Below are 24,412 nucleotides of genomic sequence, written 5' to 3' on the forward strand. Positions count from 1 at the left end.
AAGTCAGATTATCTAATTAAGAATGCATGATAACTTGCTCCCTATTGGATTATAGCACAACCCATCAACCCAATCTAGTATGTACGTGAGAGATTAAACCTACAGCTGAGAGTAGCTAAATTTGGTTGTAGCAAAAATTTAAAATCTAATAAATATACAATGCACAAACCTCAATTGTCGTAGAAATGTATTTTCCATTAAAACCTTCAATAACATCACCTTTGCGGATTCCCAGTTTCTCGGCATATGATCCTTTTGACACCTAATGTTTAATTAGCATGATTACTCCATAATATACATATGAAAAATAGTTTCAGAAGAAACTAATTACAAGGATAAAATTAAAATAAAGGTGAACACTGCCGTCTATACCTGTTGAACAATGAGACCGGACTCAATGTTATGCTTACGCTTCATCCTCTCAATACAAATAGGGTCTAAAAGCTTGATGGAAGTAAAGGTCATTCCAAGATGCAGCCGAGGCATGCACCTATACCAAATATAATCGAGACTAAATGTTACAAAAACTTTAGGAAAGAACATCTTAGAATTATTACTCTTATAAGACATTAGTTCAAACCCTGCTCAAAAGAGTATTATGCCCGAAAAATTGGACAGCGAAGTCACCGAAAGAAAAACTGAATCTTTACATCAAATTTAGGTCCTATACGCTAGATACAAAAAGTTTATTAAACATGCAAAATTCAATGAAGTGACTAAAACTTGGACAATACAACAAGAAGATAAACTTCCTCTATGATAATAACCTTCCACTATACATCGATAATTCAAGAAGCTAGGAGCTTCTATTGGATTCCATAGGGCGGTATGGTCTTGATTATAGATCACGAAGTTACTATGATGTGGGGATGCCCGTTGCTTGAAAGGGCAATTTCAACTGAAACACATGTTGGAATGGAAAGAATATGCCCACACATTCATGTCAGATGGGTGGACCGACATGAAGGGATGCCATTTGGTCAATTAACTTACGGATAGTCCAGAAGGTACCATCTTCTTGGTGTATGATAATGTTGCTGTTGAATCACTTGATGCAACCTTGGTAATGAAGTTGCTAGAGACACAGATTGATGCAATTGGAAGAGAACAAGTGGTACAATTTCAGTGGGAAAATGAATGGGTTCATGTTTATGCCAAACCTGTTTATCAAGAAGGTGTTGGTGTTGCATTGAATTGGGGTGATGTTGATCTCAGCCATGGGTGGTATGGAAATGCTAAGAGGGGGGATCTTACAAAGGACTACTCATGGTGCTACTAGTCGATCCATAGGCCCGCATGTCATTTATGCTAGGAAGAGGGTGCGGACAGTTGATGAAGAAGAGTAGCAGCACAATGAATATACCATGGTTGAGGGTGAAGATGAGATGAACAACTACTAGGACATGGATTGCACCGACGACAATGGAGGAGAAAGGAGAAACAAAGTTTTGTTGGACCAAGCCATGAAGTTGGTGAATTTCAATTGATTGATCAACTGGATGTTTAAGTAGGGCCGAAGGATGTGATGTGATGGAGGGATGAAGACATGGAAGTGGAGAGAACTTCTGGATGGTGTTGCCGTTTGTCATTGGGAACTTCTTTGATGCATTATGGACTAGTTCTGGATTGTGCTGCCTTTTGTCGTTGGATACTTCTTTGGTACACATTATAAATTAGCTGAGGCCACTGATAATAGTGTTTACAATAACATTTATAACACATGGTAGTCAACGACTAGTATACAATTAGGCAGAACTAATCTTGGCGAGTATCAACTAATCCACAAGTCGGTAACCGGAAGACTCGACTCGACCTAGTAGTATTTTTTGCCTATGATGTTCTCCACTTGTAGCCACTTAGGCCTCACGTACATGATTTTGCTATAAATAATTTTTTAGCAATTCATTCGGACATAATAATAGCTAAGAAATCACAGTTCAAACATAATTTTGTGGTCATGCAAATTGTAAACAAGAATGGACAAACACTAATTGTAGTAAAACATCAAAAACTTAGCAAATAGTACTTGTACATACAATAATTATGGAATATATAAGTCAAGCATGAGAACTTGGCAAACAATCAAGTAAAAATGATTACTTTTTAAATCATGTGAGTTTAATGTCAATAAAAATAAAAGACAGAAAACCGACAAAAAGAAATACATTAGCTTAATAGCACTAACAAAGAATTGAAGTGAAAGAGCGAAAAGACGTACTTGAAAATCCTCCAGAAATCCAAACACTTGTGTAATATGCATGAAGGCACAAAAGTCTCATTTATATGATTGTTAACCAGTCCCACAACCTTCCCTTCTAGATCAACGATAGGCCCTCCGTGGTCATGCAACTACACCATAGTAACAATGACAAACATTAGAATTTGTAGTAAAAAATAGCAACATTGATTGAAATATATAACGTAAAGTTGAAACTAAATTATGTTACATACCAAACGGTGACGAGATTCATCAGGGGAAAAATATAGGTAGTGACATCTCTCATGTCGAACTGGGATTTTGTATTCCACCCTACCATGAGTTATCTTCAAATCCAAACTTTCATCATCTCTTCCAAGTCTGAAAACATCTTGACCCGAATGCACCGTGTCATTAAAAGTGGGCAACTCAACAGGTTTGTGCATTGTAACCTTATAAAGAGCAATTTCATAATGCTCCTGGAGGTACAGGAGACTACCTCTTGCAGTTGTGCCATCAAGTAAGTGAACAATGACCTGAGCGACAAACGCAAAACTATGACACTATTTTCCAAGATAATTTTCACAATTAAAAACGAGCTCCAACCAGTCCTTTTTAGTACAATGTATACATAAATACTGGTTCACTTTTAATTGGTAACTAGCTACTGGTTTAGCAAGCAAGACATCACAAATAATTTCATTTGAGGGGCAACTGATGGGGAACAACAAAACAAAGGGGGGAAATGAACTCAAAAGTTAAATCCAAAAACAAAAAAAATGAACTCGAAAGTCAAGACCATTCAATACAATTGGCAATGATGAGTTCAGGCCATTAGTCAATTTGGCCCAGATCTAGATCCACGTAGTCAATGGGATCTCCGTAAGCAAGAACTAAGAGTGAACTCAAGGACCGAGAGGTTGAGAAGGGAAAGAATGGCCGCTCTCTCGTGACTGATCCTTGGACTAACATGAAGAGGAGAAGCATTATGAATCTAGTCACATTGCTCGGAAGGTGTTAGCTTCATCAAGTCAAAGGAAACCTCAGACACACCGCATACAGGTGAGATGATCTTCAATCTGGTTGGCAAAACAACTGATGAATTTCGTGTTGAACATGTGGTGCGGGTTGTAACCAACAATGCTTAAAATAACATGAGAGCTAATTAAGGATCCCTTGAATGTGAAGAGGCCAAAGATCTTTCGGAGCTTGTCTGCGACTCACACAGTCAATTTGATGCTCCAAGGAATTGGAAACCTAGCTAAGTTCAAGAAGACAATTGACCAAGCCAAATCTTTCACAATATCTGTGTAGAGTGTGGTTGTTCTACACCCATGAACATTGCAACCCCACTACACCCATGATTGAAAACCTAGCAAAACAAATCAAAAAAAATCTGAAACTTTGCAGATCCGACTATGAGCAAATGTTTTAGGTGCTTGCAAAATTTTGTGGGCAAAGGAGCTTTGTACAGGAAAAAATAAAGTTTGTGCTAAAAAATAACTCAAATATAAAATCAGAAACGTGGTGCAGAGCAAGAGTTTGTATTTCATTTCATACGTGGATCATTCGATGTTATTTGGTGACCAAACTTTGCACGCACTACAAGAAATCTGTTAATCCATGACGGATTTTGGGTGACGTTCTTGAAACTGTCATGGAAACCGTCATGGATCAGCAAGATGGAGACGACCCCCAAAATGGCAGCCCCTGGATGACGGACATTGGGGGATCGTCACGGAAACCGTCATGTATCGACCAACTACCTCCCATTTTTCTATCTTTATATGCAATCTAAACCGTCATGAATGGCCTCTGCTGATGTGTCGGGTGTGCTGACTTATCTGCCCCATTTGTCAGTCAGTCATTCAACGATATATAGAGATCGTAAAGAAAAGGGCGTGCCTCAAGTTTGAGAGAGGGCGCGAAGATGCAAAATTTTAAGTGGCCAACGTGCCAGGGTGGCAAAATTTTGAGCCAGCCCATTTAACTCCACAGCGCACACACACACCTAACCCTAATTCCCCATTCTCTCCTCCCGTCCCCTCAGCCACCACCACTCCACCAATCTCCCTCCGCCCGCTCCACACCGGCGCCGCCGCAGAACAAGCCTTACCTGTCCCGATCCATCGATGCCCTCTCTTCTCCCCTCTATATGCGTCGCCCTGTCCCCATCTTTCCCACCGCTACAGCCACCAGCCCGTATCTCCCACCCCATTCCAGATCACGCCCTCGAGCTGCGGCGACAGTGGCGGCGGCGGGTCCAACTGCTGCGGCTGGACAACGGTCGACGCCGTCTGTGCAGATTAGTTCGCCTTCCTGGGTCGCAGTCAAGCAGAGCACGTGCCACGGCGATCTACGCTGGCCATCCCAACCAGATCGACGCCGATGAGAGGTCTCTAATGTCCCTTGCAGTGGCCACGGGTCCATCTTTGGTCCAGGGCGAGCTATGGTGAGGTACACATGGCGCTGATGGATGCAGTGTACAGGGGCGCCACCGCCACGCAGCTGGCCACCGGCTTCTGCCTATTGCGGTACCGCGACGGGCACTGCCTTCTTGGCTTTGCCAGGGCCCTCCTGCCCCGTGTTTATGTGCTGCTCCTCGTCATCATCTTCGTCGGTGGGTTCCTCCCCTGTAAGCTCTGATCCCAGTTGTTAACTGTTTAGTTATTTATGGGTACATCTGCACTAGATAGGTTATGTTTCTTGGTACTCTATAACTTGAAGATATGTCATGTTAGAGAATGCAAATCTGTAAGTCATGGTCGTGTCCTCAATCTGCAAACAAATAAATCCTTATCATATATTTTGTCCATGTGTCCTATGTATCAACTCTTCTTCCATGCATACGAGGAGGGATTCGTGAGTATGAATTTCATATCTGGCTCTGCTTAGATTCAGATTGGCCTAGTACTGGATACATGTTTTGAGTACATTAATTGGTCTGGTATTGGATTTGAGTGCATTAAAAGTGACCTGATATTGAATTCAGATTTTTGAGTACACATTATTTGGCCTCGTAATTAGATTCAGATCTGATGTGTATGTGTTGAATAATGCTACTGTCCCAAGGGACGACTGAACAAGCAACCCCTGCTCTTATGCATGTGAATTTTGACATATGCCATGGTTAGTAATGTTCCTCATGTGTTATGGTGTAGTCTATTGGCTGTTCGTCCTACTCTTGTATGCCAGTTATTTTAGTGCTTAAATGGCAGGTGTGGCAAACTATGCTTCATATGGCATTTTCATGGAATTAATGTGCTTCTACTGTTTCACAATTCAGGATGGTTTTCTTGGAAGTTGGTCTTGTATCAATTCTACTTCAAGGAAATGAAGCCACTGGTTATGGTCTCTTTGGCACACAACTTAATTTGTTATCTCTGAAACTGTAGTCGGCTGTAGCCAGTGCTGATGTACTTCTCAAGGTATGTTATTGCTCAGTCTTTATGATGTAGCCAGATTAATTGTGATTCTGTGATATACTTGCATGCTTCATTCTTAATTAAGATATACTCTGTTGCTGATACTTTGCTCGTTGGACGTGCCCTGAGATGCACGACGTGCTTGCCAACAAAGCGCTCCATCACGGGCTCAAAGAGTACTCCAGCCGGACCACACTCCCACGGCTCTACATCGATGACGAGTTCTTTGGTGGCCGCGCCGTTGGTATGTATATTTGTGCTTTCTGCCTTTCCTTCTCCCATGTTATGGTTTAGGACTTTGAGACCCTCTATTACAGGCAGTACACGTGCATGGTATTTGAGTATGAATCAGTTCTGTGAGAAGCCTGTTTTGTTTAGCATCAGGGCATGCCAATTCATTCATTAACCTAACATATATCTTTAGTGTGAATTACCATCCCATAACCTAATGAAAACCATTACAAAATCTTTTCCAGTTTTACTTATGTGTAACAAAAATCAATCCGCCTGCTGTTGGCTCATGAACCCAAGTGTGCTCTCGCACTTCTGCAACATGGTTATCAAACTATAACAATCATATCCCTACTGCTAGAAAGCACAGATACTTTGTGGAACCAGCGTATCTCTATCTGATCCATTTTAAAATTCGTGCATGATAAGAAATATGAAAGCAATGTAGAAGAACCAAATAAATCTCATTCTGTCCACATGAATATTAACAAAATAGAAATGATCAATTAATAAAAAGGATAAATCCCAAGATTCACTATGTAGTCCATCAAGATTATATGTTTTTCCTATAACAGAAGTATTTCATATCGTAGGATAATTGTAGCTCGGAGACCATGGTCATGGTGTTGTTTGTACAGAAACCTGCACCGACTTCCTTCTACAATTAACTTTTAAGATGTAATTTTCCATTAGTGAGCATGGTAATTGGAAACACTATGTAATGATAAACTAATTAAAGAATATATATTCTTTAGAAATAATTGCAGAATAGTTCATACATGAGACATGAGCTCATTGGGCCCATGCTGTTGGGGTATGTGCCATGCTGGACACATTTGATATTTTTGAGGTTGTCTTAAAGTTTCTTAACGTGCAGGCAATGCCCCTGAACCCCATTCTCATCCCAGTGCAGCGGGCTAGACGTCGTCCTCCTCGACGCGGCCGTCCCCGACGAGCTATCTTGGCCAGAGGAGGCGGAGCAGCAAGGCCTTCTATCATCGTGCGTGGACTGACAGTTGCGTCCTCCTGCTCTCCTAGTGTGGTGAGCTTCCTCTCTCTCTCCCCCCTTACCCCAAATCTGGATGATACTTGCAATTGTGTAGCTATATGCGAAACAAATCAGGTCTTGGTTATGTGTCGATTCGGTTGAACCTTGACTGAAACCAAAGGATCACGTTTGTTCAAACAAATTGCTTTATACAATCGTAATGGGGACACCTCTATATGGTTCAAGCACTAGCACAATCTCTGTACTTTCTGGAACATAGGAGAAAATAAAGCAGTAAATGTTTTAGAGATACACACGCACGCACAGTTTCAGAGATGAGTAGTATCGAAGTATGAAGCTGCATGTTCAGTTAGTAACCAAGCACAGAATGTTCGTGTAAAAGGGGTTCATTTCTTTTACATACATGCATGGCCAATTTTTTTGTAAGAGATAATTAGCTTCATGTAAATAGGCTGACACCATCAATTGTACAACTTTGACTGAAACTGGATGCTCAGTTTTTATTAGTGTGCACTACTTATTGGTTCAATTTGGTTCAATACACAGCTTTGGATGTTTAGTTTGCTTGTGCATATGATTGAAATCTCACTAAACCTAATATCACTTGCATCTGTACATACATATGAATAAGCACCATGTTTTTCTTTTAGTTTGTATGTGTCAATTTGGTTGAACTCTGAATGAAACTAGAGCACCCCGTTTGAATGTTCAGTTGTTATAATTATGCAGCACTGTTTTGTTCAATTTATTTTATCAGGTACGTTTTGGTAACCTTGCTGCTTCTACTACTTAAAATTACATTCCCTCCTTATTTCATACATTTACTGCTCCTCTGCTGCAATAAATCGATTTGACGCATATATACACTCTAACTTGTAAACTTATGGTGTGGTGATGGTGCTTAGTCAGACTATTAGATGAAATGTGAAGTTAGTGTTCATGTTTAATTTATTTCCTTTGTATGGTATTCTGAAATAAGTGTGGTTGCTGGTTACACACTTTTGTTGCCAAACAAGTGCATTGGTTCTCACATTCATAGGACCAATATCAATGGGGAGTGAAAGTCCCGTTTTATAATTGGCAACATATCAGAGACTTACTCCAGGTCATCTAAAATAGAGACCCAAAATAAAATACAGCTATGCAATTTTGACATTGTTTCTGTTGGCGGTTTGGTACCACCCCAAACAGACAAGAATTATGTGCATTGGATCTTTTTCCCTTCCGCAACAAATTAATTGATTGTTTTTGTTAATTATTGTTTGCAGGAAGAATAATTCTTGCAGATGTGAGGGAAGAACTTGTGGAGAGGCTCACCTCGGTCTTCGTAGAGGGCCAATACATACTTGTTGTACTCCTGGATGAACTTGTATCTCTATATATGTTTGTAAATATTCCCAATGTGGCTTTAGTGATGTCATCTAGGATGCTTGTTGTAATGGATGATTTTTTAGAAAGGGTCATGGATGAAATAACATGGAAATTTGTAAACTCGGTCAAACTATGGGCCTGGTATGTCAAAATAATTGAGTCGTGTAAGTTTGTTGTGCTAGCTGGGCTGATGGATGGAATGGATTGTTTTTCAATTGGGTGAATATCATAGGCCTAGGTTTTCTTGTTGGGCCTTATTTGGTGAGCAAAAATAGGCTATTGGGCCGGGCTAGATAAAAATAAGTGGGCTGAAACATTATTGGGCCGAAGGCCACGCTGGTGCCATGTATATGCCATGTTGGCGCCAACTAGATGGCACGTCAGACCCATGCTGGCGCCACGCAGATGCCATGTCAGAACCATGTTGTTGCCACATCATGTCAATCCTTGACGGATTAGTCCGTCACAGAGGCCCGGGCCTGGGCGGGCCTAGGGACTAATCGATGACGGTCAGGAGCTGTCATGATGGTATAGTTGTCAAATTATGACGCGATATACATGACGGACCCTAGGTCCGTCACAGGCCTCCATCCATGACGGCTTTATACTGTTTTGTGACAGACTGTATCTGTCATGGATTAACAAGATTCTTGTAGTGACGGTTGTAAAACATTTGCTCATAGTCAATACCGGAAGTTTTTGACTTTTTTTTTCTATTTTTTTAGATTTTACTGTTCATTGCGTGGGTGCACCAAACATGGGTGGAGCCACAACTTTCCCTTGTATGGCCACCATCGCACCTTATAGTGCATGAGCCACGAGGTCCTTCAACAAGAAGAGAGAAATCATAAGGCCCGAAGTGACCAGATTTGCTTCCCAATTGCTCACTTTGCAAAGCCTTTGCAGACAAGGCTGACTCACTAAGATGGTGGTATCCTTGATGTGGGACAAGATCAAGAATGTGCACTCAAAGAAAGACAAAGATGCAATAGCCATAATATTACAAGCCCTTCTGAAAGGGTGTGAATCTTTGCATCAAGGTGTTCGAGCCGTTGATGAAGGTCCTCCAGTTGGTTGACGGTGATGTGCGACCCTCAATGGGCTTTTTGTATGGAGAGATGGCGAAGGCAAAGCAGGAAATCAAAGATTTAGTAATGTCGAGGTGCGCTGCAAAGATGTGTTAGCTATAGTTGACAAGAAGATGAAAGATATGTTTGATGCCCCACTGCAATTGACTGCTTATTTGATGCTGCTGACATCAATACAGCCTTCTACTCTTGTGTGGAGACATTCTATCATGGTGATGAAATCAATAACAAAGTTGTGAACTACGAAATAGGCAAATTCCAAAGCAGAGAGGGATCCCTTGAAAAAAATCTTGCTGCGACTTGCCAAAACTTTGAGTACAATCGTGGTTAGTCATTACTCATTTGTCATTTCACTTACATATTTTGTCAACTACTCAACTTCCTATTCCCTTCCGAGATTGGAGTTTTAGTACCCGGGTGCCTAGGCACCCCTTTATCGCCACCGCACGTCTATAAACAGAATCTAGGGATATGTACCAGGCACTGTAGCAACGTTTTGTTTAGCAGAGCATGCATACAGTGATCAAGCAGAGAAGAAATGTTTTTTAGAGCCGACTGCACTAGTACTTCTGCATGCCTATTCACTGTCGAAGAAGCAGGTTCTCTCTCCCTCCACGTGTCTCATAACAACTGTTCTCTCTCTCTGCTTCATCTTCCTTTCTCTCTCTCAAGTGTCCCATGTCCACTCTCTCACCTTCTTCCTTTCTCTATCAAGCCCGCAACACTTCTTGAAGGAAGAAATGTGCACGCTCTCTCTCTCCTCCCTTTCTACTACTATCTCTCATGTACATCACATAAAAAAATCTCATTCTCTCTCATGTCTCTCTGCTCTCTCCCCTGCTGTCATTTCAGACATCGCCTGGACCGCCCGGGATTCCTGCCAGTCCTAGACCTGCCTGACCTTTTTCTGCATGCTACAGCCTCCTCCCATCGCTCTTTGTCCCCTTAAAAAAGCTGGCCTAATTACTCTGACGCTGCAAAATGTCTGCAGTTGTACAGTGGCTGGCACAAATCGTCATACGGCTGGATGGACGGGATTACAGGGTGCCGGGACTCCCGGGTGTCGTCACACCTTTCCCATTCCCTAGTTCCTGACTATGAAATTCCTGTTCCTAGTTGCTTGGTGGAGAATGTATGGAGGTGAGACACCAGGGCTGAAGGACATGGCTATCAACATCATATCTTTGACCTCGAGTTCTTCTGGTAGTGAGAGAAACTGGAGTTGTTTTGAGTCGGTTAGTCTCTAAAACTGGAGTTGGTTCAGTGTTTTCTCAAGTTCCTATTATCTAGTTCCTGACTAGAAGCATTTGAACTTGCAGATACATACCAAGAGGAGAAATCGCCTACAACAGACTGCCTCAATAAACTTGTGTGCATCCAATTCAACTCAAGTGTCCAAAGAAGAAAAGGATCAAGGAGTGGAAGAACATTGATGTTCTTCTAAGTATTGACGCATCTGAAGCACAAGGCTTCTTGTTTTGAGGGAGGAGATGATCATGCTTTCATGGTGTTTACTGATGGAGATGAAGAAGATGGCAATGACATACATTGGAGTGTCAATGGAGATGCTATGCGAACTAGTGAACAGCTTGACTTTCGTCGGAGTGCAAGATTTAGAGATCTTCATGATGAAGTGATTTTTTTTGACTGGATGCACCTATTTGGATGACGACAGATCCATGAGCATGCTACTTGGCTGCTTGAGCTGCTTTGGGCTGTTGCTTGGCTGCTTGGGCAACATGTCATTTACCACTTATCTTATTATGCTTGCTGGTTGCAGCTTGTTGTGTGAACTGCTGAACCTTATGTGCACTTTAGGTTTTTACCGGCTATTTTGCTAGCTATGTGAACCTTATGTGTATTTGCTATGGTGTGAACTGCATTTTAGATGGTATTTGAATTTCACATGTGCTATGCTTCCTGTTTTCCTGTCCACTACCGACTTAGTGTTAAGAAGCTCACCCGAGCATCACGATGATACTTTCCTGTCCACTGGTCCATCATGGAGGGATCCTGTTTGCGAACTAGATACGCAGACGTCAAAACAATGCCGGTTTTCTTCTCTTCATCCCATTGGAACCACAACCCACAGCACTTATTCAGTGGCATGCGGCCTGCAATTAAAGCATATAAGTATGTGTTAACTAATTAGGAAACCAAGAGTGGCAACACTTAGTTTGTTAGCAAATGTTGATCAGCAACAAGCATGCATGATGTGACAAAAACACACACGTACCAAGAGAGGAGGAGAGCCTAACGACAGATCCGGAGGCAAGAAGCACGGCGTCCTTTGCGGATTCACGGATTGGAAGAAGGCGCCGCTCATTGAACAGACACGAGTGCGGAGGGCCGCGAGCCATTGTGAACAAAGCATATCGATGGTCTAATGTACATAAAACTAATCATGAGATTGATTAAACACACACGATTAGCATGTTAACAAGGAAAGGAGGAACCAAGGGGAAATTAATTTCACCGTTTTCTGCATTGTATTTGGCTTCGGCAAGCTGGAAGGCGTGGTGTGCGCCCGGATGGGAGGCTAGCTCGTTGGGGATGTAGGGTTCATGGAGCAGAGGAATGGGTGAACCGGAGGATTCCTCCGTCAAGGACTGGACCACATCGTAGACACGATCTGCAGAAACAAAATTAAAGTCGTCCAGCAGGAACAAGTAATAAACACCAATAAACATGCATGCCACAGTCTGCCGTGATGAGAAAATGGGGCAAAAAAATCACCTGGTTTTGCTTCGGATTGAGGGGCATCGCCGCGCTCAATGACCGCAAACATCGCTGAAGGAGAGGCCTCCTCCTCCGCCAGGCTTCTCTTCTTGGCTTCCCTCTCCGTCTCCGGATCCGGATTCCCCCTCGTGCGCCGCCTGCCGGCCTTGGGCATCTTCGTAACTTGTGCGCCACCGCCTCCCGCTTCCCTCTCCTTCTCCGGACTCTCTCTCGTGCGCCGCCTGCCGACCTTCGGCATCTTCTCAGCTCGTGCGCCGCGGGTTCTGCACCGGGCAAGCCGGACAAGGGTTTGGGGATTTGTTTATATTTTGGGCCAAGGGTTTGGCGATTCTTTGTTTTTTTTAAGAAGAAGAAGAAAGCTTTGGGGATTGACGCGAATTCCTATTTGGCACGTCCTGTTTATCGGATGGCATTCTAAAAAAAAAATCAAATTTTGTTCTTTCCTTTTCCTTCTTCCTACTTTGCAAACGTGAATTTTTTTTCTTTTCCTTCAGCCTCTATTTGACATTTCTTTTTTTATTTCCTTCTTTTGTTTTCCTCATTCCCTTTTTCGTTTTATTTTTAATTTCGAGAACATTTTTCGAACACGTCAACTTTTTGAATTCACAAACATTTTTCTCATATTTGTGAACTTTTTTGATATCACAAACATATTTTTGAATCACCAAACATTTTTGAAATTCATGCACATTTTGCAAATTTCACATCATTTTCTAAAATTATTGAAGATTTTCCATGATTTTTTTTGAAAGTAGTGAAACTTTTTTGAACTCCCGAACAATTCTCAATATTTATTAACATTTTTTCATGAGGCTGGGTTTACTTTTTCTCTATTTTCAATATTTAATGCGAAAATAGAAAAGTCTCTCATTAAGCCAAGCGCCGGATGGACCGACCCAGGCGCGCGGGAGGCTGCAACCTCGTTTTTTTTTTTTTTTTTTGCGGTGTCAAACCTGTTAGAGACTTGTTGGAATGCCTCAGGTCAGAGAGTAAATCATGAGAAATCCTCAATATTCTTCAGCAAGGGATGCCGAGGTCCAGTAAGAGAAGCTATAAAGAGTTCAATTCAAGTCCATAATAATTCTCTCAGTGATCGTTATCTTGGCATGCTGAGAAATGTTGGCCATTCCAAGAATGGGACCTTCAAGTATTTGAGAGACCGGGTATGGGAGTGCAGAAGCTCCTGTCGGCAACGGGAAAGGATGGAGAAGATAAAAGGATGGAGAAGTCAGTGGCGCAAGCTATCCCGGTTTGTTTCCATGTCCTGTTTCTGGTTACCCCGAGGCCTTTGTGAGAATATCACCTCGATTATAAGGTAGTTCTGGTGGGGATCAAAGCAAGGTAGAAGAAAACCAAGTTTGGTGGCATGGGTTGTAATGACGAGACCAAAACACCTCGGAGGTTTAGACTTCTGAGATCTGGAGGTTTTCAACTTGGCACTACTTGCGAGGCAAGCATGGCAGATAATGACTGATGAAATTTCATTCAGCACCCGGATGCTTAAAGCCATATACTTTCCTGGATGTGATTTGCTAGAGGCTGAGCTTGGGTCTCATCCCTCTCAGATTTGGCGTGAGATATTGGATCGGTGTGATATTTTAGCACAAGGAATCATCTGCAGAATTAGCGATGGCAAGAGCACGGGCATTTGGACACACAATTGAATACCACAGGAGAGTTTCAAACGTCCCATTACATCCCTAGTTCCACATCCTTCGGTCAGGGTAGCCCAGCTCATCGACACAACTACAACGACCTGGAACGAGGACATGGTTAGATCAGTTTTTACACATTTTGATGCAGCCGAGATCCTTAAAATACTGTTCTGTATGAGGAGAGTCTCGGATTTATGGCTTGGCATGAGGAAAGTCGGGGCATCTTCACGGTATGGTCTACCTACCGTACGATCATGCATACCAAGCTCAGCAAAGAGAACTAGATCGATGAAGAATCAGGCACTTCGGTTGCACATTCGAAGCACAATCAATGGACTTCCATTTGGCACATTCAGGTGCCCTCTAAACTTCCCATCTTTTTATGGAGGCTTGCAAGGCAATCAATCCCCCGGGAAGTTCTGTTAAATCATTGGAACATGGCAACGACGGAGAGTTGCACATTATGGGGGGCTAGGGATACTTGGAGGCACCCCCTCCTCTCCTGCCCGATGGCGGGTAGTGTCTAGGCATTCTCTCCAGAACACATCATGAGCTAATAATGTGCGCCCACACAGAGGACAGCACATGAGATATTATCGAGCAATGTTTTTGTCCATGTTGTGGTCACTCTATAGGCAATACGGGGAGCAAGGAGAAAGGCCATTCATGAAGACATATTTCTTTTGCCGCATACGTACATGGTTTTATCAGGTCATACTTGTCAGAGCTGCAGGTGATCAATGTGAGACATCCAGGAGTACCTGCTAATCCAGTGATTCCAAATTCAGCACATTGGATCCCGCCTGCGTCGGACTACTCGAAACTACATGTGGACGTAGCAGTGTCTCATCATGGATTTGGAGCGATAGGAGCAATCTGCAGGGACCAAGGAGGAGCCTTCTTAGACGCGTCTGGTATTGCTTTCAGGCACATCTCAGACCCAACAACACTAGAATCTTTTGTTGTCAAGGAGGCTTTGGCCCTAGCGAACGATCTTTATATACAGAGATTACATATTGCATCAGATTGCAAGGCGGTCGGTGAAATTTGGCAGGTTATGGAGTAGTAATTCGGGAGATCATTATCCACTCTGCTTCATTTATTTCTTGTAAAATAGTTCATAAATGTAGGAGCTCAAATTTTGAGGCTCACAATTTAGTGAAGCATGCTCTTACCCTTGGAGGTGGCCGCCATGTCTTGTTAGGTCATCCGGGGAATCTTCCTTCCCTGTAAACATTGTGACGAACTAATAAAGATTTGGTGAATTGTCTCAAAAAAATTATAAATAAATACATTAAAAAACACATTGCATAAATCATTTGAAAAAATAACCAAGCATTTATAAATATTAAATATATATAGCGAAAATGATACTCATGTATACCAAAAATGTACAATGTGTGTGAAAGAAATTGATCATGTATTTTTTTAATATTTATTTTAAAAAGTGTTAAATAGTATTTGTAAAACATTAATCAAGCATTTTGAATACATAAAATGTGTCTAGAAAATATGTTCACCGTGTGTTAAAAAATGTTATTCTTGTATTTGAAAAATATTACTCCCTCCATTTCCTTATACAAGGCCACAAACTCATATTACAGGTACCAAGGTAAAATTTAATGATTGCTTTGTAATCTAACTTTTCTTCTTGTTAACCGGGATCATTAATACGCTTGCATGCATGCAAGGAAGGAATGAGAAGAAAGTAGCGCAGTGTAATTATGACCACATGCATGCAAGTATTAGACAAGTTGCTATTACGAGAAAACATCATTAATTCTTACCTCGATTACTGTTAGTGGTCTTGTATAGATGCAAAATGTATTTTCCATAGTGGCCTTGTATAAGGGAATGGAGGGAGTAATCAAGACTTTAAAAATGTTAAATGTGCATAGAAAAATATCGACCATGTATTCGAATAATGTTAATCTTGTTTTTGAAAAATGTGAAACACGTATTAGAAATATGTATTAGATATAGACAAAAAATGTAAATGCATATGGAAAAAAGTTGACATAAAAAAAATATAAGCATTCAAAATATGTTAATAATGTATTGCAAAAAGTTTAATGTGTATATAAAAAATGTTTCAGATTTATACTGAAAATATTGAATATGTATTGAAAAAAGTTATATGTGTTGAACAAAAAGGAAACTGATGAAAATTGATAAAAACTATGAAAAACAAAAAATCCAATGAAAATAAGAAAGAAAAACAAGGATAATACAAATGAGAAAAAAAACAATGCAAAAGAGTAGAAACAGTGAAAACCGATATAAAACAATGAGAACTGATGAAAACGTGAAAGAAAGAACAAAACCAAAGAAAAGGACAGTGAAAACCAAAAAAGAAACTAAGAAAAACAAAGAAAATCAGTAATGTTTTTCCTCATCGACTCGTTCAACATGGGTTGTCTATGGGCCTGGCTGCATCCTTTTCTGATTTTGTGATTTTGCTTTATACCTCCTACCGAAATCACTAATTGAGGAGTATTCCTTCCAATATCACTCCCACCTCCCTAGATTGTAACAAGTGGTGCACTATCGTAACCTGAAAGTTTTCCATTTTTCCGTAGATTCATTTATTCAAAACATTTTATATCTTAAACCGTGCATCGAAATTTTTGAACCGTTTTCACCGTTGAATTCCCCGCGTCGAGATCTTCAAAACTAGATCCCATGTTGATAGGTTTTGACGAACTTTTTTTCAGAAAAAAAATAACGAAAAAACCTAATCGAGAGCATGTTTTTTTCCTTTTCGGAAGCCGTTTCCGAGAGGCACGGTCGTGCCTCTCGCGAAAGCAAATTCGTGCCTCCTGCAAAAACAAAACCGTGCCTGTCTCGGAAGAAAAAAACGCATTTTTTCGTTTCCGGGAGGCACGGCCCTGCCTCTCGCCGAAGCAAAACGGTGCCTCTCACGGAACAAAAGAAAAAAAAGAAATGTGTTTTTTCGTTTCAGAGAGGCACGTCTCGCGGAAGCAAAACCATGCCTCTCACGAAAAAAATGCATTTTTTTCATTTCCGAAAGAGACGGACGTGCCTCTTACAAAAGCAAAACCATGCCTCTTGTGGAAGCAAAACTCTGTGTCTCGCGCAAGAAAAAAATATGCTTTTTTTCGTTTTCGAGAGGCACGGTCGTGCCTCTCGCGAGGCAAAATCATGCCTCTCATGGAAGCAAAACCGAACCTCCCAAGGAAGCAAAATAACGCGTAATTTCTTTTTAATTTTTTGTTTGTTGAAAAGATAAGAAAGACCGGTGCAAAACTGAAAAGTTGAAAACAAAATACCATCTAAAAATATGAAAGGCGGGCGGAAAACTGGAAAAAAATCCGGAGGAAGCGCCCAGGGCGCGACATGTGACGGCTGCTGAGAGCGCGCCAAGTGATGCGCTCTCAGCCCACTGCAAGTGATCGTTGCGAGGCTCCCGAAGGAGCGCTCGTCAACTAGTTGATCTCACCTTCTACTTATATGTAATATAATGTTCTATTAAAATATAATATAATGTTATCTTTGTTTTTGAAGGCTTAATATAATGTTATATTCTCTATCTTCTCTACTACCTAAAAGAAACAGAATGTTTTGTTTCCCCTCTTATGTCGCAGGCTTCGTCCAACCTCCTTCGATCACTCCCGCCCCCACGCCCCTACATTTTTTTCGCCCCTTCCATCTCTGGTTTTCCTTGCACATGTTTTCTATAAAACCAGCCTTAAATTATGCTCTAATTTGTCTCCCCAATTGCCTTGGGTTGGGCGAGCCATACTAGGGTTCCCCGTCGCCGTCGTCTAACCTAGCTAACTCCTGCCGCGTAGATCTTGAGCCATCCGCCCCTGGAAGCGCAGAGGCAATGTGGGGGGTTCCAGGACGGCAACATCTTCCCTGCGGCTGGATATTCGATCGTGCGCTCCAATTCTCTGCCGGATGTTAGGGCAGCCTCGACCTTCACGACGCTGCCCACCGCCAAGTTCTTCCGGCGGGTACGCGCACATACAATGCTTAGGCCAAAACCAGTGAGAGTGGGTTTTTCCTAACTGGTTGTGCGCACAAGCTATATCTGTGCCGTTCATCTAGGAGCCTATCCAATCAACCTGTCCCACCACATTGTCAGTCATGCACTGTTTTTCTTTCCCCCACATGCATGTTGCGGTTTAGTCCATCATCTCTTCAACACAAAAGTACAGAGTAAACAAATATGTCACCAGTACATGTAAATAAATCATGCTAATTTAAATTCATTTATATATTTGAGCTTCTCATGTCTAGCTCTACAAAATAAGTCCAATATCAATATATTTTAAATTAAGTTTCGAGCCAAGGTAAAATTAAATTGTGTGTGGCTCAAAAAAGTTTCAGCAAAGTTCTTTAATATTTCTAACAAACTGCAGACCCAATATTTATAAAGTTCTTCAGCCGCTGATTCTGTTTATTTAGCACTTTACAGTAAAAATGAAAAGTTCTTCACTGTTTCAAGCAAACTACACTAATTTTATGAAATTATTATGAAAAGTTCTTTATAAAATGAAGTTAAAGTTCAAGTAGGGAGTTAATAAAGTTCAAGCTACTAAAAATCATATTTTGAATTTCAGTTAACAAAAATGTGTTCAAATGTATCCAAGACTGATCTTGTTCTAAAGGGCTTGGCGCCACGTGTTCAAATATGTAAAATGTTTTAAAAAAAATTGATGTGAAAGATATGAACCATTTAAATTGTCAAAAGAAAATGAAAAGTGATAGTTAGAGGAGGGAAGAGAGATAATATAGGCATGCATGTGTATGCAAGAGAGAGAGAAACCATGCACATCAGTACATGCATGGGCTCGCATCCACATGCACTACAAGCGATGGATGTGATTCCAATTGCGCGCACAACCAGTTAAACATCAATAATGCTAAACATACAAAAAGTTACACGCAATTACATGTTGACTAGGATTTTTTCATCTACTAATCAATCACAAACTTGCCCCCCCCCCCTCCCCCCTGATTTTCAGAAAGGGGGGGGGGGGCGCCTCCTCACCTATTGACCAATCAAATTAACCCTTTTTGTAAAACCTTGTAACTTGTTTGTACGTGTAGCATTACTCAGTTAGACATCGCCATATTCACAAACCAAGCTACTGGATCGATCTTTGGAGTTCACGTAGGAAAGCTAGCTAGCTAAACCAGCCATCGGATACGTCGGACGGCCGCACAGGAAACTCAGGTACACGAGATCGTATTCTTCCCGCCACCCTCTGCCGCCATGATCTTGATCGTCGCTCCATGCAGTCGCAGCTCACACCTGTCGATGTAGAACTTGGCTCAGATGCCATGCCACACTTGGCCTCCTGTTCGGCCTTGACTCCTCCTCACGCCATTGACCTCCTCATTGCCTAGATGATACATACCTTCAGTTTGTGTCATCAAATTGTTACGTAGTAGATCCGAGGATATGCCCAGAGCAGGCACCAGAAGGATACAAACGATTCGAATGCCCACTGCATCCTTTAGGAAAATTCGAAGTATTCTCACTTTCCATTTTCTGTTGTTGTTTTTAATGCGCCGACAGCAAGAACTTTTTCTTCTTCAAACATGCCCATTTGTTTGTGTGTTTCTTGATTAATTTCCATGGTTAATACTTTTTGATAGTGGTTCCATGGTTCGTATTGTTTGTTGCATAGAAAGTAATGAGTTATGGTTTTGTTCCATGCAAGAGCAAGGAGGCAAAAGTAATCCGCAAAAGCAAGCAGAGTCTGAACATTTGGTTCCTGACCAGCTGAACTTCTTTGTGATATCCTAACTGACATTGTACAGGTTTGCTTCTCCTATGTTATGAGCCAAAGCGAAATGTCATGTGGTCAATGTCGACGATTCCTTTATATAGTTCAAGTAAGTAGCACCTTGCTAGATAGAATAACTTCTACATGAGTGCGCAAGTAGTGGGAAAGCATTTAACACCAACCATTTGGAATTTCAGATACACACTCTTTAAGATCACTACTGTTGAAACTTATGAAATTAAACGAGATGGTCACATATTCAGTTTGTCTCATGAACGTGAGAAATAAAATAATACTCCCTCTGTAAGTGATCTAAAACGTCATATATTACTTCACAGAGGTTGTAATTGCTATGTATTACCATCATATTTTCGAGTACAATTCTCTGTCCAAGTTGTTTAATTTAATATAGGCGGTGCATTTTCTATTCTCGAGTGTACTACACCCGAGTTTACAAGAAAACAAAAACAATATCAAATGTGATCCAAAAACTCTGAAATTTTGTGAGATGAAACATGATAAAATGTGTTAGGTTATTGCAGAATTTCATCCACAAAAAACATTTGAGGAGCTCTCAAATAAAAAAACAAAATCATGCACTCAAAAATGAAGAAAACATTAACGAGTGTTTTTTTGTGTGAGAGCACCTCCAATGTTATTTGCGGCTGAAATTTTGCAAGTATCTAAAACATTTGATCATGTTTGATGTCGCAAAAAATGGATTTTTGGATAACCTTTTATATGTGTTTTGTCGGTTTTTTGAAAGCCCAGGTGTATCACACATGAGTGTTGCCACACCTTTCCGTTTAGTATAACTCTCAATAGCTTCAGAGAACATCTTCTCTTTTTTGTCTGTTCATACTGATTTTCATAGAGAATTAGTACCTCCCAAATTATAAGGAGTTTGCCCTACCAAAAAACTCCTTATAATTTGGGGCAGAGGAAGTAGAATTAAGTTATTAGCTCAAAATTTGTACTTGTAAATGTCGCATGGTGGGCATGATATATATATATATATATATATATATATATATATATATATATATATATATATATATATATATATATATATATATATATACCCCGTTGCAATGCACGGGCAATTACCTAGTCTAAAAAAACATACTGAAGGGACATTTCATCTCCTGCCGTTGGCTGGGCCTTAGGCCCTCAGCCCATGCTCCTAGCATGGCCTAACAGAAGTAGAACATAAGTGGTTTTTTGGATAAAGTAAATAAACACCTAGTTTTAGCATAACATGTTTTAGAGATTATTTTTGATAAAACTGATTTTTTTACTAGGAGGCCTTCATGGCTAGCTTTATTAATACTTGTATCATCAGCTGAAAAATCTATACCTATACCTCTCTAATTAATTGTAAAGGAGCTATTGTTTCTGCCCGTCTGTCACTAAAATTACACCCGAAGTTGTCATAAATTACCCACTATGCCACCTATAACTGAAGAAAACAATTCAGTTTTTTTTCTTGAAAGTCACCCTGCGTGCCCAAATGGTTCTTATCTCATCCTGACATATTCTGATTGTTTTTCCCCGTTGCAACACACGAGCATATTTGCTAGTAGTAGTAGTAGTAGTAGTAATAATAATAATAATAATAATAATAATAATAATAAGGGCAATTGCTTCTAGCGGCATGCCATCGAAATTTCCACTGAATTTGTAAAATATTACCCACCAATGCCACTTATAAGTGATAAAAAAACTTTTCACACATGGGAATCCCTGCCCGAGCCGGCCCAGTACGAACCTTCTATACTGCGCTCTGCGCGCTAAGAGAATACACAACACGCCTGTTTGGGCCGGCCGGTGACCAAACGGCCTGTTTTTAAATTTTCGTTCTTATTTTTTGATTTCCTTTTCCGTCTTCACTTTTTTCTAATCTAAATAATTTGGAACTTCAAAAAAGTTGAAAAAACTTTAAAATGAGAATTTTGAAATAAAATCTTTAATAATTCATAAATGTTTGTGGATTCAGAAAATGTTCGTCATTTAAAAAAATTATTCTCATATTTAAAAAATATTCGCAAATTTGAAAACAAATGTTCGTGAGATCAAAACATATTCATGAATTTTTTTTAAAGTTCGTATTGAAAATTTTCATGAAATCGAATAAAAATTCAGCAATTTTAAAATGTTCATGAACTAAAAAATATCCTACAAATTAAAAAAGTCATGACTTAAAAATATTTTATTGATTCATAAAATGTTCGCTGATTCAAAAAAGTTTCATGCATTTCAAAAAGTGTTCGCTAAATCAAAAAAATGTCCGTGAATTTTAAAAATTGTTCCACCAAAAAATTTCCCAAAAAATGTTCGTCGATTCTAGTATAAAATGTTCATGACATTATAAAATGTTTGAAAATCTGTAAACATGTTCGAGATATGAAAAATGTCCATGATTTTAGATATGTTCACGAGTTTTAAAAAATGTCCTTGATTTTCAAAATTTATCCACGATTTCACAAAAATGAGAGTGATAGTGTATCTCGGTGATGCAGCAAAATGTGGTCATCGCTATTGGAGATTATGATTTTTTTTCTCCCGTTGCAACACACAGGTTGTTTTGCTAGTTAGTAATAAAACCCGGGGACCGGGGGTCTGCCGAAGGGTGAGAACCTAGCCAATGAGCTAGCTCATGCGCCGGTTCCTTACAACAATCATTTAGTATTTGAGGCGCCACCATAGAATGCCCTTCATTAAGCCTCAACGATTCTACCACAAATAAATTAGCCATTTGAATCTGCAATTTACTGCAACCAATTCTTTGAGCTAGTTTCAAACCCTCGCAAAGAGAAGCAGCCTCAGCAGACACCATATCTGCAACATGTTCCAAGACTGTTACAACGGCACCAATGAAGCCACCCCTGGTGGTCACGAACAACTGCACCCCAAGAACCAGAGGGATATTCTTCTGTAAAGGATGCATCAACATGCAACACAATATGTCCCGAAAGGCCTCTACCTCAATTGTTCATTCGTGGTACATTGGAGGACTTCACTACACCCCTAACAAAATTGAGAGCTTGTGCATGTATCGTAGGTGTTGTCGATGTGGTGTTTCCACCTCTTCGGCACGAACAAATAGTTGACTCCACCACCACAGATATCAACAAGTAGTTGCAATATGCTCGGGTAGTTCAACTGGATCCATGTACGTACGTTGGAAAGAAGGATCACATAATAAAGACTTGATAACTACTGCACCAGATCTGTGAACGAGGGCTGCATCGGCAATTTCCTTGTGTAATCCAAGTGCCTACTTGCATGCACGCTCACATTTGAACAGAAAATGGCTATATCTTCATCTCCAACCTTGCACACCAAACACTGTGCCTTAGTTCCAATATGGTGGTTTGCCAGTACACACAAGCATGGGATAGCATTATGCAACTCTTTTTAGATTTTCCCTGGTAGCTTCAAGCTCCACAACTTTTTTCAGGCCGAGTGGTGTGATACTAAACCACTAAGTCCTCTTGTGTGTAAATTATCAATGGCATAATTTTTCCTCCCACTGCTTGTAATAAGCTGAACGTGCAGAGAACACACCGGACTTTGTTAAATGCCATGCAACGAAATCTTCAGTCAGCTCTTGGTGAATGGGAATCTGAAGAATACGGTCCGCATCAATATGACCCAAAAAAAGCGAATGGGAAAAATCGGTTTTATTAACAATTCAGTTAGAAAAAGGTATATAGAAAATTTTGATTTTGGTAACAAAAGCATAAACACATGTTTGAGCAATTCTTTGTTTGTTTCATCTCCGAGACCTTTCTTCATGTGCACGTTCCCATTCTCTACCGTGTCAACATCTACGCTCCCCTACCATTAGTGGGGGATCTAGAATTTGACCAATTAGGGGCAACATTACAAAAGGTAGCATTTTCTTTCCCTAATGTGCATAAAAAACGAAAATGAAAAAAGATAAAGGGAAAAAACAAGAAATAAAAATCAACAGAAAAAACAAAGAAAAAATTAAAAAAATCAAGGAAGGTTCTAGAACCTTCTCAAAACCGGGTGTGAAAAGACCAAACTGGGCTGGCCCACAGACACGCAACGGGTATGCCCTAGGTTGCTAGATAGTGACCTTGATACACCAAGAGGAGAATCGGCATTGTAGATGTCAACGTCGCTGTCACCAGGTAGTTTGCATGGGCATTCAAAACATAGGGACCACTGCCAGAGTGCCGCAGGCCCTGCATCAGCAATACATTATTATTTCCAATACCTCACAAGCTGGGAGCGCCTCTACAACGCCTTTAGCGTCAAAGAATATTTTCCAGCCACTAACCCGTCCCCGCGTCGCCTCTCTGGCGACACGGGCGAAAGCCAGCAACCGCGCCACCGGACTCCTTCCTTGTGCCCTCCGTTCCCGCCGTCGTCGCCGGAGGATGCCGCCGAGCTAAGCCCGTGTGGCGGACGGCGGTGGCGGGGGGCGCTTGTCGCCTGGATGTGGCGGCTCTCGGTGGGGGAGGCTCGGGCCCCTTGGCTGCTTTGCATGATGGCGTTGACTCGGTGGGCTTTCGCCGGCGTCTCTCCCCGGCGAGTCGGGTGTGGGTGGCGCCCCCCTTCTTCTCCGACGGATCTGGGCGTCCTCCTCGCGTTCAACTTCGGGCTGGCTCCTGGCGGCTCTCTCAGTGATCCGGTGGTCGCAGCTCATCAGATCTGTCGGCCGCGACCGAATCCGGCAATTCCACGGTGGTGGGAGGCCATGCCGGCTTGGTGCTCTGGGATGGTGGATGTATGTGGCTGGGCAGTGCGGCTGGGGCTGCGGCTTCGTTCCTTTGGGCTCGGTAGCTGGCCCTGGCTGTTATGGTGTTTTCAGAAAAATTGTCATGGTGTTATTTTTGTGCAGAAATAAAAGTTCTCGGATTGACCTGAAAATTTACAGAGAATATTTTTGGAATATATAAAAATATT

The 24,412-nt window shown here is 41.1% G+C and overlaps 1 protein-coding gene and 1 long non-coding RNA gene across 2 annotated transcripts in view; one reads left to right on the forward strand and one right to left on the reverse strand.

Moving 5' to 3' along the window:
- The window catches only part of LOC123115411 (uncharacterized), a 15,889-nt gene extending 3,548 nt beyond the window's left edge, over positions 1-12,341 (reverse strand). Inside the window, exons 1-8 of the mRNA XM_044536571.1 lie at positions 12,058-12,341; positions 11,798-11,953; positions 11,558-11,704; positions 11,284-11,435; positions 2,452-2,733; positions 2,219-2,349; positions 373-490; positions 170-262 (exon numbers count right to left, since the gene is read on the reverse strand). Of these exons, the coding sequence (XP_044392506.1) occupies positions 170-262; positions 373-490; positions 2,219-2,349; positions 2,452-2,733; positions 11,284-11,435; positions 11,558-11,704; positions 11,798-11,953; positions 12,058-12,298 (1,320 nt within the window). The 5' untranslated portion in view covers positions 12,299-12,341. The remainder of the gene's footprint in view (positions 1-169; positions 263-372; positions 491-2,218; positions 2,350-2,451; positions 2,734-11,283; positions 11,436-11,557; positions 11,705-11,797; positions 11,954-12,057) is intronic.
- Positions 5,512-8,905, forward strand: LOC123115412 (uncharacterized). Its single transcript, XR_006456606.1, has 3 exons — positions 5,512-5,866; positions 6,731-6,895; positions 8,131-8,905. It is a non-coding gene; the product is annotated as an uncharacterized lncRNA (long non-coding RNA).
- Positions 12,342-24,412: the final 12,071 nt, after the last annotated feature.

This window comes from Triticum aestivum, chromosome 5B (assembly GCF_018294505.1).
Source record: "Triticum aestivum cultivar Chinese Spring chromosome 5B, IWGSC CS RefSeq v2.1, whole genome shotgun sequence".
Lineage (NCBI taxonomy): Eukaryota > Viridiplantae > Streptophyta > Magnoliopsida > Poales > Poaceae > Triticum > Triticum aestivum.